This window comes from Megalops cyprinoides, chromosome 17 (assembly GCF_013368585.1).
Source record: "Megalops cyprinoides isolate fMegCyp1 chromosome 17, fMegCyp1.pri, whole genome shotgun sequence".
Taxonomy (NCBI): domain Eukaryota; kingdom Metazoa; phylum Chordata; class Actinopteri; order Elopiformes; family Megalopidae; genus Megalops; species Megalops cyprinoides.
Genome location: NC_050599.1, coordinates 5,115,899 through 5,131,745, shown reverse-complemented (window position 1 = coordinate 5,131,745; position 15,847 = coordinate 5,115,899). Strand labels below are relative to the sequence as shown.

Below are 15,847 nucleotides of genomic sequence, written 5' to 3'. Positions count from 1 at the left end.
ACTTTGTTTAGGAATTGACGTGAAAAAGCAAACCTTTGCAGTGTAACGCATGGAGCTCAAATCACTCTTTTTAAAGGCGCTGTGCTTGTATGTACTGCCTTATTTGAAGCTAAAATAACGTGCTGTGAAAAAAGACAACACTAAATTGTATATTTAGGAGGTTGAACCCTTCCTTATCTTTTGAAATCAAGACAGGGTGTAGCATTTTGCGGTTACTGGTCTGGACTGCGAAGGAAGGATAAAGATAGGTGTGAAAAGCCCAATATTATAGGCACAGGTGTACGAGTAGGAATGTATGTAAACTCCATTAACACCTTTCGTATTGCTATGATATTTCTAATAATTCGGGATGTAGTGAATTCTGCTCACAAATCATTTGCCACTTGAGTAAAGATAAAGATAGCTAAAATACAGAGTTACAGATATGCCAGTTTATCTAGAATTATATATCCATCAGGACTAAATGAGGCATGATACTGACCTTGGGTTTTTATACCCCCTATTGACGAAAAGAAGTTATGTAAATATGAGAGGAAAAAAACAGGCTTTGAAAAAGTATGAAGACATTGACTTGGTTTCTTTCTTGTTAAAGCTAATATCAATAAATCACAATAATGTTGTTAGGTAGGAACTTGTTCTCTTTTTAATTGTGCCAGCTTTTTTGGTTTGAAAGAAGGCTCCTGGTCTCCTTCTGCCGCTCCGAACAGCCACTCCAGCCCAGGAAATGACGCCCTTCGCTTGACTTCAAACTTCCAGAGGCGGGTGCTGCCGGACGGGTTGGGAAGAAAGATCTACTCGAAAACAAGCAAACAAAACCTGCTCTTGGATTAGCTCTTTTTAATAACATGTTTTGTTGATGCTTCAAGAAATGTATTTTTAGTTACACGCCATTCTTCGCTTTTTTTCGAATAGTGTTTTGCACTTTGAATATTGCAACAGGTGAGTGAGCAACTGTCTAGCTTAGTTAGCTCGCTAATGCTAGCTAAGTAACTAACTTCTAGGGAGCTCCCTGGCTAATGTTAGCTAAATTTTTAGCTGGATATAAAGTTCTGCTTCCTTCAAAGCCTTCTAAGATTTGAAACAGCTCAACAGTGGTAGTTACCTTAAGAACCAGTCTGTCTGCCTTTTATACCCTTATCATGAAATTCATGTTTTAGAAAGTTACAAACGTTAGTTGTAACTGCCTTCGGCTAGCCAAGGGTGTTTTCATACGCAACATGGCAGTCTTTGTAGAGGGCTAGCTAGCGGGCTTGGTTAGCTTGTTCGCTCAGTGCGGTCTTGCTGCTAACTCCGCCCGAGCATACAGTTGCTCCGCTAAGTCAGCTAGGGAGGCAGGAAGTTTACCGGTACTCTTTTTAGTTGCTTTTGTAAAGCAAACTTGTGAGCAAGTGCAGTCAATACATTTTTACACTATCCATGGCTTCCTGATGGAGTGGAAATGCTTCATCTCATATTCAAGTTGTCAGGAAAAGCTGTCACCCACCCCGTCAGGTTTTTGGACCTTGGCTAAATAACATATAGTTTGTGCCTACACCTGCAGTTGAAGCCGATCACAGTAAACTTTTTTTTTTTTGCTAAATATTTAAGTGTATGGATTGGATTCTAAGATCTGTGTAAAACGGGAAAATATTTTCGCTCAGGTGTGAATGCTGCCAGCTGTTTCTGCGTCTGATGGAAACATCGCCATTGAGTTGTATGAATGTGTGGATGTTTGTGTTGACAGTGGCAAAAGAAAAACATGCTACGTAGCCGGTAGAATGCGTTTTTTTTTTTTTAAAGCGCATTAACTTCGTTAATTATTACGGATGTTACTTTTTACTGCGACTTTCTGTGTTAATATTCCACTGATCTTCGCTTTTTCACCTAGAATGAGTCTACTTGAAATAAGTGAAAACGTCAAACTTGCCCGAGAATACGCCTTACTCGGAAACTACAGTTCTGCTATAGTGTGCTACCAGGGGGTGCTTGAGCAGATCAAGAAATATCTCTACTCTGTCCGAGATGCTGCTTTACAACATAAATGGCAACAGGTATTTATTTCCGTTACAATGGCCCTTGCCCTCTTTCATTGCATAATGTGTAAATACACTTGTTTTTGTTTTTTTTTGTTTTTTTGGACTGAGAAACATACCCTGTTGCTATCCAGTACTGCTTAAATATTGTGTTATTGCTTTTGACATTTGAAATTGACAAGGAGGGTACTGTAAGGGAAAATTGTGTATCTGAAAACAACAGTGTTGAAATGTTACATTTGGATGTAAATACTTGACTTGTCTCGCCACCTGACAGGTTTGGCAAGAAATCCATGAAGAAAATAAACATGTGCAGGACATTATGACAACACTGGAGAGCTTTCAGCTGGAGACCACCCCCTCTAAACCAAGCTGCCAAGATGGAGACATCTGGCCTGTGCAGGTGGAGCGGAGGTATGTCTTTCCTACATGGTGCCCACTTCTGTTGCCCCCAGGATTTCTGGTGTAGAGTTTGTGGAGCTGTTTGTAGAAGCATGTTTACATCGTATCTAGAGGTAACAGTGTTTAATGCAATTCAGTAAAGGTCTTAAAATTTAGTTTGCTGTTAACAGGTTTTGAACAGCTTCAACCTTGTGAATATAGTACAAGGAAATAATTGTTTAGTGTGCACCTCATATTGGCCTAGACACCCATACAGACCTATGTGTAATGATGACAGTTTCACTTCTGCAAGACAGTGGTTTGTTTTTTGTTATGCCACTATGTTGCTTGATGTTGGCCACACCTGAGGCATGGTAAAGAAAAAAAAAAAAACCTAGTATCGTAGCTACTCCAGCCTGGAGTCTATTGCACTGAATGACACTGGTTCACATGAGGGGTAGACATACAACATCTGTGTGAACCTAGTTACATAGCCTGTGATGTCTATACCGTGATTTCTAAGCATGATCGGGTTATGCATAGTCAATAATGCTGTTTACCTGAATGCAATGTTACATTGGTAGTCCTGTGTTTTTTTTTTGTTTAAATCTGTGCATTTTTCCTTGAAAATGAGGTCTTTGATATTGCTGTATGGGTTTTTGTGCCACATATTGCTCTTTTGGGCAGTAGTTATCATTTTTGCATTCTACCTTTATGGGAAAATAACATACTTGCTTTTCCCACCTCTCCACAGTAAATACCTAAAAATAAAGTACTTTGAATGTTTGTGCATCCAAAACTGTTTGGGAGTGTGGTTAGGTAAATAAGTGAGCAGGAAGAAAGGGCTGTTTGTCTGGGGGAAAAAAGCTTCATGATTAAGTCATATGAGTGGGATTAGGGCATGGGCGCTCTGGAAGTGGCCTGCTCGCTTTCTTGTTTTTTTTGGTCTCATCACAGTATGTCTGATAAGATTATGCAACCGTTTGACGTGTTAAAAGGATAAAGGAAAAAAAAAAAATAACTGCAACCTCCGCAAGCCAGGAGTTTAATGCAAATCTTTCTGGGTGCTGTGGTAAATATGGTAACAGCTGGGGCTTTGTGTGTGTGCGGGCTGATGGTCTGATGTCTCTCCATGAAGGTCCTCGCCCTGTCCGGTGCGGAGGCCACAGGTCCCCTACAAAGAAGGCAAACCGCACAACAATCGCCTGAGTGCAGCCGCCCGGTCTCAGCACCGACAGTCGCCGCGCGTGCCCAACGGCGACCGTGCCAAGCCTGCCAAAGGCAAGGAGAAGAAGGAGGCGCCAAGCAAGCCTAAGGATGACAAGGTACGTTTGCACACAGGACAGCTGCAACTACCACGGGCAGGATGCCTTTCCCTCTAACCTTTTTTTTTTGGGGGGGGGGGGGGGGGGGATTCTTTCTTTTTTCGTATGATTCCATGTGAATGGTTGTATGTCGACGCTGAACGTTTACTGGCAAATATTTCTGTATGCTGGAGTGTTTGGCCTAAAACCAATCAAGGTACACCTGAGGTCACGGAACATAGCAATATGTTATTTATGTGTGTATATGCATATGTATATAATATAAAAATATTCTCTTTCAGCCAAATATCCTTAAGGTTCAGAAATGCATGAAACCCAGCTGTTTCTCCACCTGTTGCATAACCTGAAGAAATATATGTGCTGTTGACCAAATACCTCTTCTCCGGCATGTTTACGTAGAACCACCACTATCCTGTTAGTCCAGTTTCTGAGTATCAGGTAGCCGTGACCACACTCAACAGCTCATCCTGAATATTTGCGATGCAGAGCAAAGCTGACGTATCCGAGACGGAGGTGAAGAAGTTTGACGGGACAGGATATGACAAAGACCTCGTGGAGGCCCTGGAACGAGACATTATATCACAAAACCCAAATGTCAAGTGGTGCGTGAAATGACACCATTTCTCATTTATTTTTCCAATAATAAAAACACCCACACCCTGAATCTTTTAAATACAATACCAATGTGTTTATGTATAAAACAGTTTTTACATATATATATACATGAGCTGATGGAGGTCAGACTGAAACATGGGCAACTTTGTTTTATCAGTAAGGATGGAATCTGCAGGACTTTCCTCAGCCCACACATAAAAGACACAGCCAGCTGCAACTGCCTTTTTTCCCCTCAATATTTCATTGCACTTTTAGATGTGTTATAATGACTGTGAAGTTTACCTGCCACTTTATTAATTATGATCACTTTTGTAATTTTTGCTGGTTTGCCATGTTTTTTTTCAATCAATTGTTATAGGTTCCTTGTGCTTAGTAGTAATCTGTAGTTAATCTGTTAATGGTTAATCATTTGTGTATGTCTGTAGGGATGACATTGCAGACTTGGAGGAAGCTAAAAAGCTGTTGAAGGAAGCTGTGGTGTTGCCTATGTGGATGCCTGAGTTTTTCAAAGGAATTCGAAGACCTTGGAAGGTATTACAGCTGTATGAGTTGTCTACAAGTATGACGAGAATTTTTAAAAGTATGATTTTTGCGTAGCATTTCTAGCATTAGTACCTTTGGAATGGACCTGAAATGTTTTGGTTTTTCAGAGAAAGTACATGATGTGGGTTGTTTGGCACCCCTTATTAGTCAGGCCATGCAGCAGACCATCAAAGTGGATCTAAATTACATTTTTGATTGGCTGCCAAAACGTGAATTGTGAGGCTCTTCCGTTCTCCAGAAAGTGTACCTGTGTATTTCTTCGCCTCCTTTCCCAGGGAGTGCTGATGGTTGGCCCACCTGGCACGGGGAAGACCCTGCTGGCCAAAGCCGTGGCGACAGAGTGCAGAACCACCTTCTTCAACGTGTCCTCGTCAACGCTCACCTCCAAGTACAGAGGGGAGTCTGAGAAGCTGGTCCGGCTCCTTTTTGAAATGGTGAGCGTCTTCCTCTGGACTTCCACGTCAGTGCAGTCTCGACGTTAAGGAGTTAACCTTCCCCCAGCATTACATTACATTACATTACATTCATTTATCAGACGCTTTTACCCAGAGTGAGTTCCAGCACAAGAGAACAGAAGTGTATCCATTCAGGCTGAATGAGCAACAGTGTTAGCCCAGGGTAACAACACCCCCAGAGCAGTCAGTGTGAGCGTAACACTGTCCAAGCCCTAACACAAGTTAAGTGTGGACAACGGAGTGCCACATTTAATGAGGTATCAAAATGTCTGCAACAATTTTTGTTTGTATGGATTGATCTGTTTTTTGTTGTTGGTGTTGTGAGCCCTATTCAGATTGATGTGTCTCTTCCGTTGAAAGGCCAGGTTCTACGCCCCAACCACGATATTCATCGATGAGATCGATTCTATGTGCAGCCGGAGGGGGACGTCGGAGGAGCACGAGGCCAGCAGGAGGGTGAAGGCCGAGCTGCTGGTGCAGATGGATGGTAAGCTCTGTCTTCATTGACATGGGTGGCATTCAAACTATCCAAACAGTCAAAGCTGAAATTCCACAAAACTGTTCATGGCCAAAAACAACAATTCGCTGAGATGAAATGTCACTTTGATTATTCATTACGGTTGTTCTCATTTTAGCTTGTTCCCATGTTAAATGAAATTGTAACATTTATTTTTAATAAACATTCCTGAATTTTTTACATCGTTAAGATGTGGTTACCAAGTAGGTGGGGCATGGTTTCAAGCTGCATTGTTATCAGAATGGGTAATCATGGTTAAACAAGCCCACTGAGTCTATTACAGTCACTGCAGATGAGTGTAATTACATTTGAATAGACGGTGAAATTGATTTGTCCCTGTTAAGGTGTTGGTGGTGCATCAGAAAATGATGACCCCTCTAAGATGGTGATGGTTTTGGCGGCCACTAACTTCCCCTGGGACATTGACGAGGCTCTGAGACGCCGTCTGGAGAAGAGGATTTACATCCCTCTGCCCTCAGGTACCCCCCCCCCCCCCCCCCCCCCCACACACACACACACACACACACACACACACACACACACACACACACACACACACACACACACACACGCACACACGGTGCATCACAGCTGAAGAGAGTGTCATCCTCAAGCAGTCAGCGCTCGATAAACATAGCCAATAGCCAGCGGATGTAAAACAAATTTGCCACGCCCAGAAAGACCATTGCTGTTTCCAGACAAGCTGGATAGTTTGCATAGAGTATCAGGTCAGAAAGTGAGCTGCTGAGAGCACCTCTCAGCTCGACGAGCTGTACCTGAGATGTGATGTAAACCGTGAAAACGCAACTGTAGGTGTAGCTTTAGCTGGGTTAATGTGTTCGCAGTACTACTTCACTTCAGCTGGCCTAATTACACATTTAACATGAAGCTAGCACACTGTTTTCAAGCAGATATAGCATATACAATAGCATGTATAAATATAACTTTTATTCATTTTTATTATTACAGTGAGTTTGATATGAATAACCCTGTGTTATGGTTCAAATGTTTGTTTCAGCCAAGGGCAGAGAGGAGCTGCTGAAGATTAATCTGAAGGAGCTGGAGCTGGCCAGCGATGTGGACATGTCCAAGATAGCCGAACAGATGGAGGGCTATTCTGGAGCAGACATCACCAACGTGTGCAGGTGGGTCCTTTCACTTCAACTTTCACTCATCTGACACTATTAATGTTGTTATTTTATTGTGTTCATCGCACTGCAGATGCTGTGAATAAGGGCGAGTATACCTACAAGACTCTCAACTGAGGAGTCATTCTATAGAATGAGGTGTTGTAAGAAATATGTAACTACTACCAGTTAAGAAAGGTAACTCTGCATGTATGTTTATGGTGAGTCTTTGTAGTCCTGTAACTCGGTGTAGGTCATTGTGCAGTTTCTCTTTCGAAGGACCAGCAGACAGCTTAAATATGTTAATCATTGAGTCTCCTTGAAACACTCTCGCCCCCTTTCACCAGCAGAGGCTGAGGGAGAATTTGAAACAATGAAACAAACAGTGAAACGATTCCAAAACACTATAATGGAATTGTTTTGCAGAATACAGAGCTTTTGCAGACTCTTGGATTGTTTCATAAGTATTTCAAAAGCCCTCATGAGAAAATACTTCACACTTTCACTTCCATTGATTCAGCTCTCTGTACTTGACTGCTTTGAAAAGAGTCTGTTAGATAATGATTAAAACCTGGTGCTGAAGTGATTTTAAGAGAAGCTTAGTCGTGTCTGCAAAGTATCACTGAAATTGAACATCAGTGTTGTTAAGACTGTTTTCTTGGGACGGCGTAGAAGAGCACACACAATCAGAGCTACCCAACCCTGTCACTGAAGTAGGTGGGGGGCAGTGTAAGCCACTCTGGATAAGAGCATCTGCTAAATGACAGTAATGTATTATAATGTCATGTAAAAGCACATGAGTGCGTTTGCCAGGACGCTGAGGTTTCCCCTCTCTCCGCGACCCCCCTCCAGGGACGCCTCTCTCATGGCAATGCGCCGGCGCATTGAGGGTCTGACCCCGGAGGAGATCCGCAACATCTCCCGGGACGAGATGCACATGCCCACCACCATGGAGGACTTCGAGTCCGCGCTGAGAAAGGTGTCCAAGTCCGTGTCGGCGGCCGACCTGGAGAAGTACGAGAAGTGGATCGCCGAGTTCGGCTCCTGCTGAGTCTGCCTCTGCACAGGACCAGCGGTGGGGGAGGGATCTGTAGCTATCTATTAAAATTCACACACTCTGGCAGTTTTTTTTTTTGTTTGTTCGTTCGTTCGTTCGTTCGTATTTTCATTCAGTGCGGTCCTACAGTATGCTCTATAGTGTGATGATCATGCGCACTGTTGAGAAACACTACGTCTTTTATTGAACTTATTGTCCGAACGGTCACATTGCGTTGGAGTCCGCCTCTTAAACTGGAGCTAAAACTTAATTTAACGGGAATCAAATGTTTGTGTTGCGTGGCTTTTAGCCCCTGCCCTGGTTGCCACTAGTACCAAAGCATCCACTTTGTGTTTGTATGCCAGGGTTTTAGCCTGTGTGCCAGCTGTGTGTCTCAATCGAAGAGTTATAATGCATTCGAAATGTTTTATGCACTTAATTTTTATAGGGGGACCACCTTACTCTTCCCAGAATCACCACAGAGACATTGGACTGTGGGCGGTTAACTGAAATCTGACCACAGCAAAGTCTAAAGTTAAAGTTAATAAAGCTATTTAAAAGTGAAAACGAGGAAATCATCCTGTATTTTTCTGATCATTTTTTATAGGAGTAGTGGTGGTAGTGCTGCAATAAAATGTGAAGTTTATTTTGACGTGTGAGCTGTCTTAATGTTTCTTTAATGCTTCTTCTTTAATGTTTTTTGTTGGAGTAACCCATTACATGAGAGAAGTCAACACTTTAAGGACATTTTACAGAAACTTTTTTTTTTTTATTTGTCGAATAGGATTTCAGCATGAAATAATGAGAGAGTGGAAAGTTTTGAAATAAAACTTGGAAAAATAAAAATTTAGCACACAGTCATGCTTCCATGCTTCAAGCACTGCAAACGACAAAGCCTGGAGATTGGAAAACCGAGAAGGCACGACAGAAGCACCGTTAAGGGCCCAATGTTATGAGGGCATCCAACCCAACCTGGTTCAGTTACCTGTGACACAAACCCCACCCGCTGTGTGCCTTTACCCTGCAGGCAATGGTTCCCTGTATGACTGATGCTGCTACCGTGCAAAAGAGCGACTTATCGAATGATTTTTAACATCAACACGAAACAATAAGCATTAAGTGTCATGAATCACATTCCCAAGCAACTCTTTTAACCTAACAGCTACATCTGACCATAAAAGGGGAGGAAAAAATACATTTAACAAACACAAAATCTCATAGGGGGCAGTGGTGAGCGCTTTCCCCAGTTACTTAAAATGGGAGGTGTCTCACACCTGTTTTCAGCACTGTTCCAGTCTTATGTAATGGAATTAACTGCCCGTTTTTTAATGTAAGTGCAAGGACCAAAGGGTGTCCAGTCAATTTTACTGACAAAGTAAGTTTCTAAGTAAGTAATGCTTTCAGACGTAAAAATACAACATTCAGCTAAATGACAGCTTGTGTTCAATGTACATTTGCATTGTTACCATTACTGCCTTTCCTTTGTGTCAGGCATGCTCTTTTTCATCTTATACTTTTTTTTAAAGTTTTTAAGTGTCACACCTTAGAGGTGAAATCTGAATTGTTTTAAGCAATTCTTAAGTATATTTTAACTTAAGCAAAGAGAACTCGAGCTCTTCAGTGTTGAACTCTCTGAAAGAATGCTCTGTACAAGTTCACTTTGCTCAAGGTCAACCAATACAAAAACAAAAGACATGTCATCTTAAAGAAAATAACATCTATAATTGGGCTTAACTATACAAACTACAGTCATGGAGCCACAGTGAAGTGACAGAACCATTTAATACACAAAAATACAGTCAGAATCCTTTTCACAAAGCTTACCCCCGTCCATTTAAAATTTTTTAGATTCTCATATGTTCTGTGGTGGGTTATCCTTTTTTTTCAATTAAAGAAATAAAGGCATCATCACTATATATTTATGTATGAAAGTGCTACACTTAGGAAAAGATAATTGGTTTCCCTGACCACACAAATGCCTCTGGCCCCACGGTTGTGTCTGTCCGATCCATCCCAGGACCTTTGTTCAGGGCTGCTTCTCTTCCTGTGGCTGTGTCTCCATGTTCTCCAGCAGAGAATGTTTCTCGTCTTCTGGCATCAGAGTCACAGGGTTTAGAGTGAGGATTCCCCTGGGGAAAAAAAACAAACACCCAGTCACCCACCTGTTTGCTTCAAAGGCAAATTACAATTTTATCAACTTTTTAAATTGTTGTTTATTCCACAAGGTGATATAATTCACAAGTGAGAGCCAATTTTCTTTGGCAACGGCCTAGGGGAGGGGATTTCATCATCAGTTCAGCAGTAGGATTATTTGTATGGCCAGATTGAAAGAGCCTGGCTGAGAATTTGGCCAGGACACCTGGAAACCCCCTGCTCTTTGTAAAAAGTGTCATGGGATCTTTATTGACCACAGAAAATCAGGATGCCAGTTTAAAATCTCATCCAAAGTATGGCATCTCCTACAGCACAGTGTCCCTATAACTGCACTGGAGCATCCTGACCAACCAATACCACTTTCGGCGGCAACCTAATTTTCCTGTGAGGTCCCCCATCCAAGTACTAGCCAAGCCCAACCCTGCATATCTTGCATCCGTCAGGCAGGAAAGAATAGCAGGGTGGCATGGCCTTTCTCAGGGTAATCAAATTCAGAGAGGAGGAGCAACTGTACCAAAGGCGTAAATTCATTTAGCCGTTATGAACTGGTCTTGGATCTGGATGCTCTCATGTCAACAGCTTACAGCAGTCATAACCATACTGACTCTGAGCACGAGAACAAACATAGAAAATAACACATAAGCTGAAGGTGCACGGGTTACTGTCCGTGTCACTGCCAGCACGGAGGACCAGGTCACAATCATTGAAGTACTTACTTGTGCTCGCAGGATGGGAAGAACACGTCCAGGATCTTGACGATGACCGCTGACCCCACGACCCCCACCACCACTACCCACATGATCAGGAAGAAGAGGGGCAGGGATTCGGTCCAGAAGCGTCTCAGACGTTCCCTCAGCTCCTCTACCCACTGACACATGGCCTGCAGGGGGCAGTCAAGAGTTCACAATGCATTCTAGGAATTAACCCTTTCGCGCGTACGGCCACACCGGTGTGATTAGCCATTTAGCGCGTATGCTGAAACCGGTGCGATTAGAACGCTAGATTGGAAAAATTCTAGCTAATTTTAGCTTTGAGAAATCAGCGACTCAACTTTAAAAATATAGTAAATGCTAACTGAAAACTATGAGAAGCTTCATAACGCTAACGAAAACACCATGAACCATGTAACGTAACATGTGCGCTACATAGCATAAAAGATAAGTTACGTGCGAAAGGGTTAAAACAATACAACACTGAAGACTGGCTCCGATTCGTCAGACCAGCAACCCTGCTCACGTTGTAAGAGGAAATGGACTCTGATCTGAGCGGTGTCTCGGGGAGCAGTTTGTCTGGAAGCCCCTCCTCCTCGGCTGTGGTGTCCTCCTCGTACATGGGGGCGGGGTCCATGCGCAGGGGGGTCTCTGGCAGCTTCCCGGGGGCAGCCGTCTCCTCCTGAGTGGTCTCTGCTTGTTTTAAGGGGTAGTGACTGGTAGTGTGCAAGATGTCTTGGTCCTCCACTAAAGGAAAACAAAAGGTGAACAAGACAGTATTACTGCACTTTATTAAAAATCAGGAAAAGAAGCGTGTCCACATCCTTGGCTTTTAGACAGGACTTCAGTTTGATGGGCTCTTGAGTAGCTCGGTGAGTTAAGTCACCCTACAGCCCGGACCAAGGTTTACTTTCAAGTTTGAGCTATGGGATTTGCCGACAATGACCAGGAGTCCCTAGAGGCAGAACACAACTGACTTCATTCCATCAGGGTAGGGTAGATTTCATCAGCCATTGTCCCCTCAACATGTCCACCCACTCAGTATTCATGTGAGAGTACAGGAGATGCTACAAAGAAGCAAGCTTTATGTAGGAGTATTGATGATATCAAAAAAAGAGGGAAAAAGCATTAAGAAAACACCACAAAAATAGTCTGCTGACAGTCTCCCATGGCTTTCTGAATACCCTTTGGCTTTTACCTTACACTACATGCATTTACCAAATGCTGTCATCCAAAGCAACTTCCAATGCAAGAAAACAGAACTGTATCCACCCAGCTTGCATGAGCAACAGCGCCAGACCTAGTTAACAACACTCCCAGACCAGTGAGTGCATGCACAACACCGTTCAAGCATCACATCATCAAGCACAACTTAACTTATGCTGATCTAAAACTAAGACAAATTAGAAACAGTGGGAAGAAGTCGAAGATACAATACTTGGAACAAATGTAATCATACTACTTAAAAACACAGGCCCCAAGTGAGCAACAGCCCGCACTGCCTTTCCATTACATGAACAGATCCTCTCATTTGCTGAGAGGTGACTGAGGAATAAACAGTGATTTTATATCTACTGTCACCAGCTTGGGGGCTGACTCATTTCTGCAATGCCATGAATGCTTAAAGCCCACTCAAAAAATGAATCTGCTTTCTTATTTTTCCACACAGCCCCAGAGTCCCATTCAGCTGAAGCAGTCACGGCTGCATAACACTCACATCCTTATCTGCCGTCTTGAGTTCTTAAGTAATACTTGCACATGCCTGGTCTGTGAGAGTCCAGGATGCATAACAATGGATCAATGAAACTTGCAATTAAACTGTATGCACTGAAAGGGTAAAAAGGAATGTGGGAAGATGTAAAATATTGATAAGCACATTTTAACAATTGGGTACATTGTCTCAGCCCTTACAGAGAATTCCATAAACAATCCCACATAAAACATGGACTACAGACTTCCTGAGAATCTGAGCAGTTCTGTATAGTGAACAGATTCTGTGAACTGTACCTCTTCTTGGTAGGTTGGGGTCTGTGACAACCACATCATTTTCTCTGGGGATACTGAAGAGCATGCTCTCCGAAATGGGGTAGGAGTACGTGGACTGTCTGAGCTTCTGGAAATTTTGGTTCATCAATACATTGACTTCATACATGTCTGGCTGCTGGACCTGAAATGAGGCAGACGTATGGGAAAAGGCAGTTACACACACACCCCGATCTTCTCATTCACCAAACACAGGGCAAATGTGTCATCATCTTTGCACTTCACTTCCTCTTAGAACTTGAATGGCCTCTTACTTCATATTCACTGCAGTTAACTTCAATGTAAATTCAGACACACAAGAAAATAGACCATATTACAATTAGGCAACACCAGTGTCAGTCCTTTTCTTGACCCTTCTTGTACACACTGTGGATACTGGTTTACCTTCCTCCCCTCCACCTCGATGACCTCCTCATTAAACACAAGCAGCTCCACCACCGGATCGCTCTCCAGGGGCCACTGGCGCACCAGAACCCGGGTCACAGTGCTCACGAAGGCACCAGGTCCAGACCCGGTGCTTCCACTGCTGCCATCCACTGAAACCGGGGAGAACAAAGCCTTCAGCTTACAGTATTCACAAAGCTCACGGTAGCAAACTGGTCCAAGACTTACTACAAGAAACTGAATCCCTCACACACACAGCAATGGTAACCCCATATGAAAGTTATTATTAGAACATGATTGATTTCAACTGATAGGGCTACTTTTAAAACCGGATGAGATTAAACATACTGCAGTATAATTTACAGATACTCACAAAGCAAGGCTTGGCAGGTTAATCTCGTTACTCCCGACAACTTCACGGGGATATCATTAACAAAGAACTGCTCTCCAACCACTGAGATGTTAAAATTAATCTGAAAAAAGGATAAAGGGTAACTTTAACGTTTAGGACTTCAAAATTCCAACCACTCATTGGCATTCTCCAAGCTATTGCTAATCATGGACCAGAACAAGATCTCGTCATACCTGAAGATTGTGTGTCTCTTGTGTGTCACCGACTGCCGTTACGTTGATGAGGATTCTCTCCTATAAAAACCAATAACATGACAATGACCAGAGGAAGGTATCATTTAAGAAATGAGAAGGATTGGCAGGGAAATGCACTACCTCTAAGAAACACATTATGATAATATGCAGGGTAATGCTACGCATTGGTATTTTCAACTTCATTCACTCAGCATGTCCACATAAAGCTTTCAAACTCGATCTAATTTAGCAGGATAACTAACTAGTTGCGCTAGTGTCTCAATCAGTGCCTCAATTTTCCTGGGGATTTCTAGGGTTGCCCAGTTTCCAGTATGCCAAAGTAACACGTTACAGTGACACAACTTAAATGTTACACGTTCACTATTTCAATTTTATTAAATTCGTCCGGCCTGTCCCTATGCAGCCAGCTAACTCGAGCTAATCTAGCAAGCCAACTAGCTGGCGTTCGTTATCTATGAGATAAAATTAAACAAAAAAAAACGTTTTAAATGAGGGCATTGATTAAATCTGAGACAAATTCAGTTATTAATAGTTATATTACGTAAGTAACGACATTAAACATATTAGCCTTTTGAAACTGTGCAATCCTGGAAAGTAGCTGGCCACACTACATTCCCTTAATGCACCACTTGTCTCCTACTTAGCTAGCTGGCTTAGCTAGCTGGGAAGCTGCTACTCACAGCCAGAAAAATAAATTACAAAACGTTTTTAATAAAGTGAGCCGGTACGCTATAATAAATGTTACAGCAGTTTTTCACCTTGTCCAGTTGTCGTGTGGTCGCGTCAGTCAAAATAAACCAAACAAACAGTAAAAACAGGACAAACGGCGACGTCCGTAAGATAGCCATCTTTGCCTGCGAACTGTTTACATCCCGGAAGTGAAGCATTCTGGGTATTAAAGGAAACGGGTCTATTTGCAGGACGCAGGACGCTTTCTGCCGCTAATAGCTGATCCTGGATCTGAATTTAAAAATGTACATACTTTCTAGGAAACGATTTGAGTCGGGCACGCTGATCGTAGATCGGTTGACATATGCAGAAAGCTGCTGGACCCTTGCGCTGAGAGGTTAATGCACGCCGTAGTCGCTCAACAACTTTTCCCGTAAATGCAGCGCAAATTCCCATAGATGGAGCACTCGGATATGAGCAGTTGTGAAATTCTGGACTCTCTGATATGACAACACTAAGCTCACACAAGCTCAGTAGCTAGCTTTTTTCACCGCCAGCAGTAGCGTCTGAAAATAAACGTAGACTCAGTCCTCACTCGCCATTTGCAAAATGTTGTCACTTTATACAATATTTTGGAGTAACAAGGCTACGATTATCTAACGGTATAATGGATGCAAAAACTATGTACATGTATGTAAATTGTGCACAAAATATAGAATTTGTATATTAACACCATGTGTAAATTACGTACTTGTAATTTGTAATTGTTTAAATATTTGGAAAAAATGGGTGTATGTCGTGTTACCGCCTTTTTAGTTGAGAATAAAGTGTTTTGTTTGTTCCATCGTATAATTACTGAGCAGTAACTCTTCTAGCACAAACTGCACGACTCTATGCATCTCAACAGCTTCCAAAGTAGATGAATCGGTGCATTCTTTCAAAGTTCAAAAGTGCAGACTTCCCGCAGTCTTGGTGCGGCTGATTCGGCACAATGTTCTGTATGTATATGCATCTGTTCTGTATGTATATGAAATGAAACACACCCACTGTCAACACCAAACATGCAACCAATAAACATTTTATAATATGTTAGTGAACATAATCTCCTAACACTACCCAGCGTTGCAATTGCATTACATTTACAACTACCACATATACCTCTAATCTACTGCAATCAAAAATGAGACACCTATCATTTTCGTTGCATACTATTTCAAATGCAAACAGTTTTACGCTGAGCATGTTAACTGTTACTGTCAACACACACGCG

The 15,847-nt window shown here is 42.4% G+C and overlaps 2 protein-coding genes across 2 annotated transcripts; one reads left to right on the top strand and one right to left on the bottom strand.

The window, feature by feature from the left end:
* The first annotated feature begins 578 nt into the window (after positions 1-578).
* katna1 (katanin p60 (ATPase containing) subunit A 1) lies at positions 579-8,576 on the top strand. Its single transcript, XM_036550052.1, has 11 exons — positions 579-939; positions 1,868-2,030; positions 2,290-2,426; positions 3,532-3,718; positions 4,205-4,320; positions 4,759-4,864; positions 5,152-5,310; positions 5,692-5,818; positions 6,193-6,327; positions 6,867-6,993; positions 7,828-8,576. The coding sequence occupies exons 2-11, from the start codon at positions 1,869-1,871 to the stop codon at positions 8,024-8,026; spliced, it is 1,455 nt and encodes a 484-aa protein (XP_036405945.1). The 5' UTR covers positions 579-939; position 1,868; the 3' UTR covers positions 8,027-8,576.
* A 986-nt stretch (positions 8,577-9,562) lies between these two features.
* Positions 9,563-14,803, bottom strand: ginm1 (glycoprotein integral membrane 1). The gene is made up of 8 exons (XM_036549926.1): positions 14,667-14,803; positions 13,888-13,947; positions 13,676-13,775; positions 13,303-13,454; positions 12,883-13,042; positions 11,402-11,622; positions 10,882-11,045; positions 9,563-10,140 (listed from the first exon to the last, which is right to left on the bottom strand). Exons 1-8 carry the CDS (start codon positions 14,793-14,795, stop codon positions 10,038-10,040), a joined length of 1,089 nt encoding a protein of 362 aa, XP_036405819.1. The 5' UTR covers positions 14,796-14,803; the 3' UTR covers positions 9,563-10,037.
* Between the last annotated feature and the right edge of the window lie 1,044 nt (positions 14,804-15,847).